The 16991-nt window shown below is 43.1% G+C and overlaps 1 protein-coding gene across 2 annotated transcripts in view; it reads left to right on the forward strand.

Annotated features, from left to right (window-relative positions):
* LOC106965494 (uncharacterized) overlaps nucleotides 1–16991 on the forward strand; it is a 34333-nt gene that overhangs the window by 1514 nt on the left and 15828 nt on the right. For both annotated transcript variants that reach the window (XM_053225578.1, XM_027074227.2), the window contains exon 2: nucleotides 3721–3799. In XM_053225578.1, coding sequence (XP_053081553.1) covers nucleotides 3740–3799 — 60 coding nt within the window. In that variant the 5' untranslated portion in view covers nucleotides 3721–3739. The remainder of the gene's footprint in view (nucleotides 1–3720; nucleotides 3800–16991) is intronic.

Here is a 16991-nt window from a genome sequence, read left to right on the forward strand (position 1 = left end):
GCCCGCGCCCCTGGTTAGTCTTCTCTGCGTTTTCTTCTCGGTTCCTGGACGTCAGGCCCCAGCTCGAGACTCCAAAGGAGTCCGATCGATTTCTTACTCCCTTCCCCTCTATTCCCACCCCTGGCAGCTCAGTTGTCTGGCTCTGTTCTGACTTTCTTTTTCTCAGTCAGGGGCTGCTGCTGCCGGCTCCGACCCATTTCTCAGTTGGATTCCGGGGGAGGAAGTAGGAGCAGTCATTTCCCACAGAGTTGGCGTCGACTCTGGGAGATTGAATTCTTGGGGGGCAGGCACCCGGTTTCGGACCATTCTGCGTGCTCACAGCGCCGAAGACTTCCGTATTTCCCGAGACTTGCCCCACGTCCGTTGGAGGACGGCCATCGCGACCACAGCTCCTTAGTCTCCCTCCTGATGACTCGTCCTCTGGAGGAGCGCTGACTGCAAGCTTTCCTGTCCGGACTCCCCAGACTATCCAAGTTGGGCCGCGTCTCCCTTCTCCTGACTCCTGCCACTGCCCGACCCGGCTCGTGGCTTCCAGCCTCTGCCTCCCGGATTTCACCCTACCCGCTCCCGGCACATTTGCCTTTCTTAAACTGCATTTCGTATCCCCTTCCTGCGTTTCCCCTACACCCACCTCCCCCGCATTTCTCTCCTGGTCAACTCTAAACGCCTGGCCTGGCCTTTGAAGCCCACGGAATCTAGACGCACTTAGCTTTTCCGTGTGTTTCCCACCCACGGAGCTCCCAAGTCTGGGTCGGTGGATTTTTTTCATTGTCTGAAGCAGCCGCCGTCCTTTTCTGCTGCTGAGGACCCCTGGCGATTATCTCTGTTAGCCCCGCACCCCCAACAGACTGCTGCTCAATTAGGCCTCAAGCATCCTGCTCTCCGAACATCTTTACCCGTTTTTTTCTTTTTAATGATTATTTATTTTGAGAGAGAGAGAGAGAGAGAGAGAGAGAGCGCGCGCGCATGAGTGGGGGAGGGATGGAGAGAGAGAATCCCAAGCAGGCTGAATGCTCCAAGCTGTCCTGGGGCTTGATTTCAGCAACTGGGAGAACGTGATCTGAGCTGAAACCAAGAGCCTTGGATGCTTAACCAGGCGCCCCTTTACTTGTTCATTTCTGAAAGAATCTTGGAAAATTCTGCATCCTCTCACCCCTTTGTCTAAATGTTTATGTTTGAGAGACAGCGATAGCGCCTGAGAGCGGGGGAGGGGCGGGGAGCGGAGGTGGGGGGAGGGATGGGGAGAGACACAGAATCTGAAGCTGGCCCTAGGCTCTGATCTGGTCAGCATAGAGACTGATGCAGGGCTCGAACTCAAGAACAGTGAGATCATGACCTGAGCGGAAGTCCTGTTCCCAAGGCAGATGCTTAACCGACTGAGCCACCCAGCTGACCCGCTCTCACCCATTTTTTAAGACAATACTTAAGGGGTGCCTGGGTGGCTCAGTCGGTTGAGTGTCTGACTTTGGCTTAGGTCATGATCTCACAGTTTGTGAGTTCAAGCCCCACATTGGCTCACTGCTGTCAGCGTGGAACCGGCTTTGGAGCCTCTGTCTCCATCTCTCTGACCCTCCCCTGCTCACACTTTCTCAAAAATAAATAAACGTTAAAAAAAAGACACTTAAAATTTTTAATCCCGTAATTAAGCAGATGTAGAGGATATAGTTAATTTGACATTTGTAGCAGGCAGCTTCTGAGATGGCTCCCACGATCCCACCTCCTGGTATCCACATCCTTTTATATCTCCCTCCCTTTGAATGTGGGCTGAGACTAATGCCTTGATTCCAACAACAGAATAGTAGAATAAGACAAACATGATGGGATGTCACAATATTAGGCCACAAAAAGACCATGGGTTCTGGTTGTTTGGCCTCTTTCTGGGTTGCTGTGAGCTGCTCTGTGGAGAGGTCCACATGTCAAGGAACTGAGAAAGGCCTCCAGTCAACAGCCAGTAAGAAATTGAGGCCCTCATTTCATAATTATTAGTACTTAATTGATCAAAAATGATGTAAAAGTGACACAAGTTTTGATAGTAATTATTAAACAGAATAACAAACATTTGAAATTCTCTTATGAGACGAGTAATTCTTTTCCTCATATCTGAGGACAAATACTGCTTATTCACAGAATGAGACTGTGTTCAGCATTTTAAATATTTTGCATATAAGCCTCGAAAACTTTGTTTACATAAATAATTATGATACTAGGTTTGTCATAACCATGTTACTCAATTCTTTGAACCCCTTCTGAGTTACATGCCCCAAATCATATAGCTATCTGTCACCAAATATTTTCGATGGTTTGGCAGCTGATAACTTGACTGGGTCCTCCTTCAGTTTTGGTAATGCAATACTTGGCAAGACTTGACAACAAGATGTCATTAGAATCCTATTAGACACCAGTATTCAGGGAGATTCTTTTGTTTAGTGCCGGGTGAGATTTTTACACCCCCCCAGGGCTGGTGAGAGGTCTACTTTTCTTTTCAAAGTGGGAGAAGGGCAAATGTGAAAAAGAGGTGGGGAAGGAGAAGATGCCTCCCATACCTGGGCCCTTGATGGCTGGCATCTTCCCAGGCAGGTAAGTTTTTAGAAGAGGAGAGAGAGATGCTGAGGTTCTAGAAACCCATTTTCTTCAAACTGGGATCAGCAAACCTTTTCTGTAAAGGGCCAGTTAGTAAATATTTTATATTTTGCCATATGCCCTCTATCCCAGCTATTTAACTCTGCCCTTGTGGCACAAAAACCGCTATACCAAATTATGGAAAGAACCCAAATGTCCATCAACTGATGAATGGATAAAGAAGATGTAGTATACACACACACACACACACACACACACACACACACACAAACACACATACACATATATACATTGTATATATACAATGGACTACTACTTAGTGATGAAAAAGCATGGAATCTTGCCATTTGCAACAGCGTGGATGGAAATGCAGGGTATCATGATAAGTGAAATAAGTTAGAGAAACACAGGTATCATATGTTTTCACTCATATGCAGAATTTGAGAAAGTTAACAGAAGACCATGGGGGCAGGGAAGGAAAAAAAATAGTTATAAACAGAGAGGGAGACAAATCATAGGAGACTCTTAAATACAGAGAACAAACTGAAGGTTGATGACAAGGGGTGGGGGAGAGGGGAAAATGGGAGATGGGCATTGCAGAGAGCACTTGTTGGGATGAGCACTGGGTGTTGTATGTAAGTAATGAACCACAGGAATCTACTCCTGAAGCCAAGAGCACACTGTATACTCTGTATGTTAGCTAACTTGACAATAAATTATATTAAAAACAACAACAACAAAAGCTGCTATAGATAGTATGTAAACCAAGGAGTATGGCTGTGTTCCAGTAAAACTTTATTTACAGACACTTATATTTGAATTTCATATAATTTTTACATTACCCAAATACTATTCCTCTTTTGATATTTCCCCCATTATTTAAAAATGTAAAACCCATCTTAGCTCCTGAGGTGGTAAAAATCAGGCAGCCTGCCAAATTTGGGCCATAGGCTCTAGTTTGCTGACCCTTGACCTGAAGCATCCATGGAAGCATGCCCCTTGGGAATGTGTATTCTAGTTTGAACTCAACATTCTGGTGCTTTAAAAACTACCAGTGCCCAGCCCTGCCCTCTCCATATTGATTTAGCTGATCTGGGATGGAATCCAGGCATTAGCTTTTTTTTTCTTTTTTTCTTTTAGGGTTTCCCAGGTGATTTTAATGTTGCAGCTGGACTTGGACCACTATTCAAATTGCCATAGGCTCTTACACAGCTCTCAGGTATGAAGCTGCTCTGTGCTACACTTACTGTATTTCATCCAGAGGAAAGCATCACCATCATAAGATGAATTGCAATTTGAAAGATTATAAAATGTAAAAAAGTGGGTGTCTTCAGTTTAACAGAATCTTGCCTACAGGACTGATCCTTCCTTACAGCAAGGATCCTGGCTTCCCCACTACTGTGTTCCTCTCACCCTTCAGTGCTCTGCTTGGTGTGCTGTGTTGAATAAATACTTACTGAGTGCACCATTGTACTGCTTTGTGTATTGCATGTTCTCTGGGCTCTTACTGTTTTCTTCCCTTCTTCTCTGCCTCATCCTGAGGAAATAGTAGATAGTCAGGAAGCATTTGTGGATTTATCGATTATAAAAGGATTAGTAGGCTGATATCAGGAACTGGAGTTAGGCAGGAACTGAAACTTGGTGGTGTCTTTGGCTGTGGAAAAAGAGAAGAAGGCACTGCTCCTACTCTTGGATGATGAGAGAGAGAACAGAGTGGTTTTTGCCATGAGGAAGATGGAATAGAGTCGGGAGGTAAGGAAATAGTCTCTGTTCGGTATTTGTCTATTATCTCCCTGTATTCTCTACTAGTGTGTAATCTCAACCAAAGAAGGTCTGGGAGTCACTTTACACTGTGTTTAGAAAGCATCTGTCTCATAGCAGATGATCAACAAATATATTTTGAATAAACTGTTGGATAAATGTGTCCACTAAGGCTTACTAAAGCCTGAGAGAGGTTTTTGTATGTGCAAAAATTATTTATAATATTGGTGTTTTAATTATCATTCACTTACTTATGAAATTTAAGTCCTAGTTTTTCTCAAGCTTTTAAATTCAACTTACAAATCTTGCTAGTCCACTTATTAATCTAGTAATATTTATTTAAAATAAGAACACTTTTACTTTTTCTTTGATTCATGTACAGTTAACTCATAAATTTAAAATTAAATTGTCTTTAAATATTTAACACTACTCAAAACTTGATTAATTATATTTTCTTAGACATTTCAAACCATATCACAAATTTTATGTGTCTGCTTCTCGCAAATATTTCTAATGCTAAGCAAGTAGACTTATAAATTTAACAAACAAAATATTCCTAAGTGTTTAAGTAACACTTGCAAATCTAATTGTTAACAAACTACAGAAGGTTATTGCAGTAATGGTTCATATCCTGATTTGTTCATACCTTGTTGAGTAATCCTCTCTCATACTTACTCTGTGCTTGGTCATTGGAATTGCTTGGACCAATGGGATGATAGCATATGTGACACACTGGGGCTTTCTCTCTCTGTGTATTTGGAATCCTTAAACTCCCATATGAGGAAGCCTGGGCTAATCTATTGGAGGATGAGAGACCATGTGGAACAGAGACCAACAAACCAACAGCCTTCCAACCACCTGACATGGACCATTCAGCCTGACCATTCAGTACCAGCTGACCAGAAAAGCTGTTCAGTTGACCCACAGAATGAAGAGAAATAATAAGAGAGAATTTAAGTAACTAAGTTTGGGATGTTTCAATGCAGCAAAAGCAAACTGATATATAAACTGAAATTCTTCTTATTTATAATAGACCTTTTCAGGCCAAACTTTTTTCCATGAAACCTGGACCATCCATCTGCTCTATAATAGAATATCTTTCATAACTTTTGTGCTCCTGATTTGAGTTGAGGAGGTAATGAACCCTGCATCCAGACTGTAACTAATTCCTTTTTTCCTGTTTGATTGGATTCCATACCCTTCAAATATTTCCCTTTCTTTTATCAACTCTCATTAAAAATTTTTTTTAAATGTTTATTTATTTTTAAGAGAGAGAGACAGAGACAGAGCATGAGCCAGGGAGGGGCAGAGGGAGAGGAGACACAGAATCCGGAGCAGGCTCCAAGTTCTGAGCTGTCAGCATGGAGCCCAACAATGGCTTGAACCCACAAACTGTGAGATCATGACCTGAGCTAATCCTGAGGCACCCAGGTTCCCCTCAACTCTCATTAAAAAAAATTTTTTTTAAACATTTATTTATTTTTGAGAGAGAGAGAGAGAGAGAGTGAGTGGGGGAAGGGCAGAGAGAGAGACATAGAATCCGAAGTAGACTCCAGGCTCCCAGCTGTCAGCACAGAGCCTGACTCGGGGTTCGAACTGTGAGATCTTGACCCAAGCCGAAGTCGGGTGCTTAACCGACTGAGCCACCCAAGTGCCCCTCAACTCTCATTTATAGTCATCTGTATGGGCACCTGGGTAGCTCAGCTGGTTGAGCATTTGACCTGACTTCAGCTCAGGTCATGATCTCATGGTTCATGAGTTCGAGCCCCACATCAGGCTCTGTGCTGGTAGGTTGGAGCCTGGAGCCTGCTTTGGATCCTGTGTCTCCCTCTCTCTCTGTCCCTCCCCTTCTCACTTTCTTTCTCTCAAAAACAAACATTAAAAAAATTTTTTAAAGTCATTTGTAGATATCTTCCCAATGGTCAATGGGCCAATTACCCTTCTAACTGTAAAGCTTGATCTTTAAACAAATAAAAAATAAAATGTATTTAATAATTTCTTAACATAATAAACGATGCCAGTGTAATACAATTAATATTAATACCAAGGTGATAAGAAAGAGAATAACATGATCATCATTAATATATCCTACATAACCATCCTTTTCATGAGTTGAAATTTTCTTCTAGGATATTTTATGTTTTTCTCCTTCTGGAATACCATTATAGGCTGATGCTTTTCTCAGATTTGTTCCAATGAAATATAATGATTTTTTCTTTTTATTCAAATTATAATATCTCAGCCAGGGAAAGATCCTTAAAACTTGCTCTTGTCTCCTCAGTGCCATCCCAGACGGTCTGAAGTATCTCACTTTCTAGGAATAAGGTATTTTAGTCAACAAAGGTGGAATTAGCTACTTTTCACCAAGCTTTGGTTATTTCAGTAGTGTGTTAGAAACCCCATTCAGTGTTCTAAGGGTACATTCGAATTGTTCCATGTATGTCTGAAATGGGTGATTTTGCTGTGGACCATTTTTTTAAAATATATATTTTAAGATAACATTATGTAACATTTAATAAACATTATTATTCATTTTTGAGAGAGAGAGAGAGAGAGAGGGAGACAGACCATAAACAGGGGAGGGGCAGAGAGAGAGGGAGACACAGAATCTGAAGCAGGCTCCAGGCTCTGAGATGTCAGCACAGAGCCCAATGCAAGACTCAAACCCACAAACTGTGAGATCATGACCTGAGCCAAAGTTGGACACTTAACTGATTGAGCCACCAGGAGCCCCTGCTGTGGACCATTTTAATGACAGAACAGTTAGACAGTCATCCCCCCCTTATCTGCAGTTTTGCTTCCCATGGTTTTAGTTACCCCTGGTCAACTGTGGGCTGGAAACACAATCCTTCTTCTGAGGTATGGTCACAAGGTCAGTAGTAGCCTAATGTTTTATCTCAACACCTGTGCCATTCACCTCACTTCATCTCATCACATAGGCATTTTGTCATCTCATATCATCACAAGAAGAAGAGCGTGAGTACAATAAATCAGATATTTTGAGAGACATCACGTTGACAAAACTTTTATTACAGCATATTGTTGTAATTGTTCCATTTTTAAATTACTTATTGTTGTTAATCTCTTATTGTGCCTAATTTATAAATTATCATACGTATGTATAGGGAAAAAATAGTACACATAGGGTTTGGTTTTATCTGTGATTTCAGACATCCACTAGGGGTCTTGGGGTATATCCCCGTGGATAAGGCAGGTGGGGGGGGGGGACTATTATACTTTTAAAAGTAAAGAGTTCATAATGATGTTTTCAATATAATTTCCACTTTATCCAATCCTTAATTGTTGTTCTGACATAAAAATATTTTATTTACAGCATGTCTATTTAAATTCAATACGACATTTCCAACTATATTTAATAGAAGTAAGAGTTGTAAGTCGCTAAAACATATTGGTCACATTTTATGGAGCAGATTGAAAAATAGAGAAATATTATCTAAGGGGAAAGTTCTATCAAATTCTACCAATGATTAGCTTTGCATTCTGGGAGGCAAACAAACAGATGTATTGGGCTTTCTTGCCACTTACCTTCTAGGCAAAGGAAGGTCCCAGAGTCCTACGGGATGTCAGCACCGTTCTTGGAGGCAGCTTCTTTGCAATAATAGAAAGTGCTGCTTTTCCATTTCTATTTTTTTTAATGTTTTTAATTTATTTTTGCCAGAAAGAGGGGGTGGGGTGGGGAGAGACAGAGTGTAAGCGGGAGAGGGGCAGAGAGAGAGGGACACAGAATCTGAAGCAGGCTCCAGGCTCTGAGCTGTTAGCACAGAGCCCTATGTGGGGCTCCAACCCACGAACTGTGAGATCATGACCTGAGCCAAGTCAGATGCTTAACCAACTGAGCCACCCAGGCGCCCCTTTCCATTTCTAAGAGAAGTTAGAATTAGAGCAAGAAAGAACTATTGCAAAAAAAAAATTTTTTTTAAAGGCATCCAGTCCAGGGATTGTTATGGTGAAGTCAATGGGTAGGTTCTAGGAAGTTTATAAACACTCAGAAATAATTTGCAAAATGTTTATGTGTTTATGTCTTACCCTGCAAAGAGAATTCATAAATTTCCTCACATTCTTGAGAGAGTTTTAGTATTAACAAAACAAAATAAAACCACCAGCAGCACCACAACTAAACCTCAATACTGATTTAATTTAATCTTGTCCCTTAGTAATAAGTAAACTGATAAAGTAAATCACTTGCCTGGAATCACAGTATGTGGCAGAGCCTAGGATAGAGACAGAGTACGTGATCATTACATCTAGGGATAATTACTAAATTTATATTTTAAAAGAACATTGAGATTTGGGGAGAAATTGTGCAAAATGAGTCAAAAGAATCAGAGGCTTAGAAATGATTCCTATTTCTGAGAGACAGAGAAAGATGTAATGAGAGGTACAGAATTATGTGTAAGTGCTTGTCAATAACATGGCTAGAGGTTAGTGGTCACTGAAAGAAAGTAAACTATAAAAACATTTGCAGAATATTTCTCAAAGTCCCAGCAGGCTTTTTCATAGGAATTGAAAAGCTGATTTTATTTTTATTTTTATCTATTTATTTTCTTTAATATATTGAATTTTTACTAATGTACTTCTATATCTGTGTATGTGGATGTGTGTTTTTCAGAAACATTAGAAAGTTGTAGACATGATGCTTGGCCCCCAAATATTTCAGCAAGCATCTCTGCAGAGTAAGACAGCTCACTGCATTAACAGAATGCCTTTATTACACCTAAGAAAATTAACACCAACCTGTTAATAATCAGATCATAGTCAAATTTCCCTTAATTGTGCCCCTAAATGCTTTAACTATAGCATTTTTAAAACCATGGTTCATTCAAGTTACACATATTGCATGTGGTTGTTATGTCTCTTTAGATCTAGAACATGTCCCTCACCTTTTAAAAATGACATCGAGGGGGCGCCTGGGTGGCTAAGTCAGTCAGGTGTTTGACTCTTGATTTAGGCTCAGGTCATATCACCGTTCGTGGGATCAAGCCCTGAGTTGGGTTCTGCACTGACAGCTCAGAGCCTGCTTGGGGTTCTCCCTCTTTCTGTCTTCTCCTCCCCTGCTTGCTTGCTTTCTCTCTCAAAATAAATAAACAAACTTTAAAAAATGACATTGAATATTCCACATTTTTATATTTTTCTGACAACTTTCTTATAGTATCTCTTAGCACAATTTTTTCTATCCCTTATGTTTCCTGTAAACTGAAAGTGAGGTCTAAAGGCTTGCATTGATTCAGGTTAAATCTTTTTGGCAAGATTATCCCCCAGGTGATACTGTGTATTTCATATGTTGTCACATTGGGAGACCCAAATAAGCTCGGGTTGTTCCCACTGTTATTTATTTTATTTTTTAATAGTTTTATTGAGGTATTCACAGATCATACAATTCACCTATTTATTTATTTTTTATTTTTATTTTTTTTGTGAGAGAGAGAGGGTGCACGTGAGTGAGGGACAGAGAGAGAAAGAGAGAGAAGCAAGGCTCACCTGATGTGGGGCTCGAATTCACAGACCATGAGATCATAACCCGAGCCTAAATCAGATGCTTAATGACTGAACCACTCAGGTGCCCCCAATTCATCCAATGGAAGTGTACAGTTCATGCTATTGGGTTGTCCCAGGGCTGCATAACTACTCCTTTGACCAATGCTAAGTCTGATCACCTGGTTGAAGAGGTGATTGCCAGGGACGAGAAATATTTTAGATTACAAAGATTTATTGAGCTCTGTGAGTTAAGCGCTGCATGGGGCGCTAGACTCAGGCCCCAGGACTGAGAGTTTAAGGGTTTCCATGTGACCTTGGAGAACGCAGCCCCAGTGAGGTTGTGGGGACAGAAGTAAGATCCCAAGAAGAATGTGGGTGCTGGGGTTGTGGCACACTTAGTTCATGAGGTCACCACACACACACACACACACACACACACACACTATGGGGGAGGGGCAGAGAGAGGCAGAGACAGAGGATCTGAGGCAGGCTCTGCACTCACAGCAGAGAGCCCCATGTAGGGCTCGAACTCAAGAACCATGAGATCCTGAGCTGAAATCGGAGGCTTAACCAACTGAGACACCCAGGCGCCCCAGTTTATGAGGTCTTAAAATCACAAAGAAGCAAGGACTTCAGAGGTGGCTTGAAGGGGTAGCAGAGTAACCCGTAGAGCCATATTGAGTGGAACTCAGGGCAGCAACCACCCCTTTCCTCTACCTGCATGTAGCTGTGTGCCTGTATGCTCTGCCCCATTGCTCCTCGGCTGTAGTTCTGGGTTTGTACAGAGCAGCTTTCCAGACAGGTTCAGGAAGTCAGAAGTCCAGGTGAGAGCAGATGGGAGTAAACCAGAGGTTGCTGGGTGCAGACTGAGCACCAAGCCCGGGCACAGCTTTCCCAGCTGATTTAATCATTGAAGCCACCCTGGGAGGCGGGCACTGCATAGCCGAGCAAACAAGCTGGGAGAGATTGCTAATTAATTGACCCAAGGTCACACAGCAGGGTTTTTGGGTGCACACGAATTGGGTCTATCAGTTTTTATTAAATGTTTTTATTTATTTATTTGGGGGGGGGTGCCTGAGAGAGAGGGAGAGAGAATCCTAAGCAGGCTCTACATTGTCAGCCCAGAACCTGATGCAGGGCTTGAACTCCCAAATTGTGAGGTCATGACTTGATCCTCTGTGCAGTTCTTTGAGTGTTTGTCCTCTACCCTTGTGGAGTGGGACTCACCAATTCACCCTCTTGTGGGTCTCCAGCGACCTGTGGAAGTTAACGTCTCCCCTCAGGATGCCCCGTTGCAGCAAGAATATCACTGGGAACAGCAGAGGCGCAGGTGTGATCCTCCTCCCTCCTCCTTGGCATTTGGTTCTGTCGGCGGCAACATTTGGTAGTGGGGACTAACCGGGTCACAGACTACTCCCCTTGCAGCCATTGTGTCATTCTTTTTCAACCCATATTGTCCTTGACCTTTCTTAGCCACTCATTCTATGTTCTCTCAGTTCTCTGAGATTACCTGACTCTGTCCATTCTTGGGTCAGGTATCACTTGGATGTTAATTTGGTTGGGGGAAGAAGACATTCAGAAGAATTTTGACTTAGACACTGTATTTCTGTTGCAAAATAAAGTTCAAATAGGTATGAAGACTCTACTTTATGAGGCCATCAGGGGGCCAGGCTCCTTCTACCCTTTTATTCCACCACCCCTGGGGGACGGTCCTGGTCTGCATCTGGGGGTGGCATTTCAGCTAGTGAGAAGCGGGGAGGGGAGAGGAGAGGGTGAGCCATTTCCATTGGAGTGTACAACCCAGAAGATACATGCCTCACCTGCTCACATCCCACTCACCAGAATGTTTTTGAAGGGAGGAGAGGATGGGGGTTGTAGTCTTATTAAGTGAAGCTATGTGTCCAGCTGAAAAAGAGCATGATGGCAGTATCTGCCACAGGCAGGCTGGGCTCTCAGGACCTCCAGTTCCATAGGCTGCTGGCAGTTGTGAGACAGTCCACCCCTCCCCCACCCCCTGCTCCAGATAGTCTGCATACATCTCCTCCTACCACGCTCCCCTGTTCGGCTGGAGTTCAGATTGGTCCAAATCCTGCTAGACGGAAGGTGGTTTTGAGATTATGGATGCTTATGGTCTGCTCAGAGTTCACCATTCTCCTAGGGCACCAGAGCCCAGCTTCACAGTTCCCATAGTCACTGCTGCTGAGATGAAAAAGGAACTACTTATTGGAGTGAAGTCCATGTCCATCCCCACATCCACCCCTCCATTCTGAGTAAGAGGTTGAATTGAGTATGCTCCCCTTTTCCTGTTGATGGCTCCTGTAGGTTCCTGCCTTGGTATAAAACGTGCCTTCTGGCCTAGATTTGGCATATGGTGTGTATTTGCTTCTCTGGGAGTCCATGTCCTCTTTTATTTACTTCCATTGCCTCCTATAGATGATCTGATGGAGAGAAAGTCCAGGTTATGTCCTGAAGGAGGGTCAGTCCTGCACTTAAGGGTGCAGTTGATGAGTGCACATGAGTTCCTTCAACAGAGCAATAGTTGCAGTCTTCCTGCATGCCAACCCTTGGCTGTTGGCAAGGATCCCCATGGCTGCAGCAGCAGTATCCACTCAAACATGAAAGTGGTCTCTCCTGGTTATGGTGTATTGTTTGCATGTGTATCACAGAGTTCTAGTACATTTGGCTCATACGTACTATGTATCGATAAGACCTGTACATTATTCACCAGTCAGATGAAGACCTATTTGGGTCCTGGCCTGGTGGGTGCATTCTGGGGGGTAGAACAGCATTCAGGATGCATCCTGGCACTGTTACCACTTCCTCTCTTGATGCTGGATCACGATCTCTTGCCTAGAGCAGCATGGTGACATGCCTACAGTGTCTCCTTATAAACTAGAAGTCCTCCAGATGAGATGATCTACCTTAGTATTTCAGTGGCTCGAGGGGGTGTCCTTACCAGGTGAGTGCTGACTTGCTCTTAAATCTGCGGTATTGCTTTGCTCTCTGGTTTCACCACAGCTCGTATCAGATAAGGAATTCCCTTTGATGATCCAGTCCTGGGCCTTCTGAGCTCCTGAGCACTCTGTAATCCTTGTTGTGATAGCCCTGGAATTTCTGTAGATATCTGGGTTATGAATTCCTCCTGGTTGCTGTTTCAGAGACCACTGGCCTTATTATTGTCTGGGCCCTCCCTTTGTACAAATTCCTGTCACAGTCCTGAGTCTTGGTGGTCTGGTTTACTTCTGGGGCAATCTGTGGCATGATTTTATTTAATTCGAACTAGGGCAGTGTGAAATACATCATCTTAAACACCTTTTTTGGCCAAAGTGGGTCATTACTTACCACTTACTTATTCTGCTCCTCTAGGCCCTACAGATACCACAGAGAACAAAACAAAGTCTTAATGTGATCTAGTGTCACAAACCCCCTGTTTCTTTGTGTCTTTGCTGAGGTGGTTTGGTGAGTGTTAACCCCCTCTGATGGGTGGGGCAATTTGAGGGTTTCAAGGGCAGCTTTCTTACCACACATGGGGTGGGCCTCTGCATCAGGAGTGCAAACTAGTACCTGCTCCCTCAGCTTCCAACAATGTTCATCTCTGTCTCTTCCAAATGGTCTGCTTCTATGGCTGTCACCCTTACTTTGCTCAAGGTTATGCACTCTGGCCTCTGGACTGAGGGAATGAGGACGTGTCCTGACATCCTTACTCTGATCAAAGACCTGTCTCTGAGATGATGGAGGTCACCTGGAATACCTGAGTACCCGTGCCTGGAGCCCATGGGCCATTGCTTCCTTCCTCTCAGTCCACTTTATTAGTATTTCCCATCTCCTGGCCATCCTGGGGCTAGGCCCTTACCCCTGGCAGGACAAGTCCTTGTGCTTTTGCAAATCTGTGCTGGGGGTCCTGGAGATGCAGACCTCTTCCCACTTTTCTCTTTTTCATAAAAAAAAAAAGTTATTGCCTTGGCTGCAGGTGCTGGGTTTGAACCACTGTCTCCGTTTCCTCTTACTTGTCATCAGTTTTACTACTGTGCAGTCCCCCTTCCTAGAGCTGGGGTGAAGACTCCCCATTCCTTGCATTTCCCTTCAAACTCCCCTCCGAGCTCACCTGGCCCTCCTTCCCTAGTTGTCAGCACCAGGTCAGTCAGAGCTAGGAAGGTGAAGTCCAGCTAAAGACTGGGTTGAGAGAGGGCTGGGCAGCTCTATGGGAAAACCCCCTTTTTTAAAATTTTATTTTTTATTTTTTTAAAATTTACATCCAAATTACTTAGCATATAGTGCAACAATGATTTCAGTAGTAGATTCCTTAGTGCCCCTTACCCATTTAGCCCATCTCCCCTCCTACAACCCCTCCAGCAACCCTCAGTTTGTTCTCCATATTTATGAGTCTCTTCTGTTCTGTCCCCCTCCCTGTTTTTATATTATTTTTGTTTCCCTTCCCTTACGTTCATCTGTTTTGTTTCTTAAAGTCCTCATATGAGTAAAGTCATATGATTTTTGTCTTTCTCTGACTAATTTCACTTAGCATAATACCCTCCAGTTCCATCCACGTCATTGCAAATGGCAAGATTTCATTCTTTTTGATTGCTGAGTGATACTCCATTGTATATATATACCACATCTTCTTTATCCATTCATCCATCGATGGACATTTGGGCTCTTTCTATACTTTGGTTATTGTTGATAGTGCTGTTATAAACATGGGGGTGCATGTGTCCCTTTGAAACAGCACACCTGTACCCCTTGGATAAATACCTAGTAGTACAATTGCTCGGTCATATGGTAGTTCTATTTTTAACTTTTTGAGGAACCTCCATACTGTTTTCCAGAGGGGCTGCACCAGCTTGCATTTCCACCAACAATGCAAAAGAGATCCTCCTTCTCCGCATCCTCGCCAACATCTGTTGTTGTCTGAGTTGGTAATGTTAGCCATTCTGACAGGTGTAAGGTGGTATCTCATGGTGGTTTTGATTTGTATTTCCCTGATGATGAGTGCAGTTGAGCATTTTTTCATGTGTCGGTTGGCCATCTAGATGTCTTCTTTGGAGAAGTGTCTATTCATGTCTTTTGCCCATTTCTTCACTGGATTATTTGTTTTTTGGGTGTTGAGTTTGATAAGTTCTTTATAGATTTTGGATACTAACTCTATCTGATATGTCATTTGCAAATATCTTCTCTCATTCTGTCAGTTGCCTTTTAGTTTTGCTAATGGTTTCCTTCACTGTACAGAAGCTTTTTATTTTGATGAGGTCCCAATAGTTCATTTTGGCTTTTGTTTCCTTTGTCTCCAGAGACATGTTGAGTAAGAAGTTGCTGCGGCCAAGATCAAAGAGGTTTTTGCCTGCTTTCTCCTCGACGATTTTGATGGCTTCCTGACTTACATTGAGGTCTTTCATCCATTTTGAGTTTATTTTTGTGTAGGGTGTAAGAAAGTGGTCCAGGTTCATTCTTCTGCATGTCGCTGTCCAGTTTTCCCAGCACCACTTGCTGAAGAGACTGTCTTTATTCCATTGGATATTCTTTCCTGCTTTGTCAAAGATTAGTTGGCCATACGTTTGTGGGTCCATTTCTGGGTTCTCTATTCTGTTCCATTAATCTGAATGTCTGCTCTTGTGCCAGTACCATACTGTCTTGACGGTTACAGCTTTGTAGTATAGCTCGAAGTCTGGGATTGTGATGCCTCCTGCGTTGGTTTTCTTTTTCAAGATTGCTTTGGCTATTCGGGGTCTTTTCTGGTTCCATACAAATTTTAGGATCATTTGTTCTAGCTCTGTGAAGAATGCTGGTGTTATTTTGATAGGGATTGCATTGAATATGTAGATTGCTTTGGGTAGTATCGACATTTACCAATATTTGTTCTTCCTATCCAGGAGCATGGAATCTTTTTCCTCTTTGTGTGTGTGTGTGTGTCTTCTTCAATTTCTTTCATAAGCTTTCTATAGTTTTCAGTGTATAGATTTTTTCACCTCTTTGGTTAGATTTATTCCTAGGTATTTTATGGTTTTTTGTGCAACTGTAAATGGGATCTTGATTTCTCTTTCTGTCGCTTCATTGTTGGTGTATAGGAATGCAACCGATTTCTGTGTGTTGATTTTATATCCTGCAACTTTGCTGAATTCATGAATCAATTCTAGCAGTTTTTTGGTGGAATCTTTTGGGTTTTCCATATACAGTATCATGTTGTCTGTGAAGAGTGAAAGTTTGACTTCCTCTTTGCTGATCTGGATGCCTTCTATTCCTTTGTGTTGCCTGATTGCTGAGGCTAGGACTTCCAATACTATGTTGAATAACAGTAGTGAGAGTGGACATCCCTGTCTTGCTCCTGACCTTTGGGGGAAAGCTTTCAGTAATGGGAAAACCCTTTTTAAATTTGGAGATCATCAGCACTGTAAGCTGCTCCAGCTCCCAGCCCTGGGCTTGGACGTTGTCTCAATGCCCAGAGAGTGCTACTTGCATTTAGTTCACTCAGGCCAGGGATGCTAACCATTGGCCAATTCATGGAAAACTCCACTCAGAATGTGGACAGAACCCATGTTGAGAGTCCTCCACTTAGTTCCTGCTCCAAATCAGCAAGCAGCACTCTGGGAAAGGCTGACTTCAACCACAGCTGCTCCCTGCCCCTGAAAATTCAGCTCATCTAAACCTCTGGGTCTAATCCAGCCCACAGTGGGACATCCCTACAGAGCCCACAGCTGAAGGCCTGAAAAGGTAACAGGATGCGAGAGCCTTTTGCTCACCTTGAACTTCTCATATTCCTGTCTTGAACCACAAGGTCTTTCAGACAAAATCCTGCCAACATCTGCCAAATGAGATTTGCCAGCTGCCAAGTCTGGCTGGCTTTGATGTGACAGGGTTGTTTTTGCTTCATTTTTATTATGAAACCAGCACCTAGGCTGTGCAAAGGCCATTCATGAGGGCAGCGGTAGTGGTGCTGAGGTTGTTCTGGCTCCCATGCCTTCCTTGAACCTCACAAAGACATTCTAGAAATGCTATGGTCAGAGCCTCAGGGAGAGAAGAACCTGCCAGGTCAGAGCCTCTTAAATTCTCTACACCCTTGGTTTCTGTGTCTCTCCTTCTATCTCCCTGACCATTCCATTTGTTTTCCTTTGTGGACTTCTCTCCTAGGTTCTGTCTCTATCCAGAGCTGGGCTACCACT

This window comes from Acinonyx jubatus, chromosome B4 (genome assembly GCF_027475565.1).
Source record: "Acinonyx jubatus isolate Ajub_Pintada_27869175 chromosome B4, VMU_Ajub_asm_v1.0, whole genome shotgun sequence".
Classification (NCBI taxonomy): Eukaryota; Metazoa; Chordata; class Mammalia; order Carnivora; family Felidae; genus Acinonyx; species Acinonyx jubatus.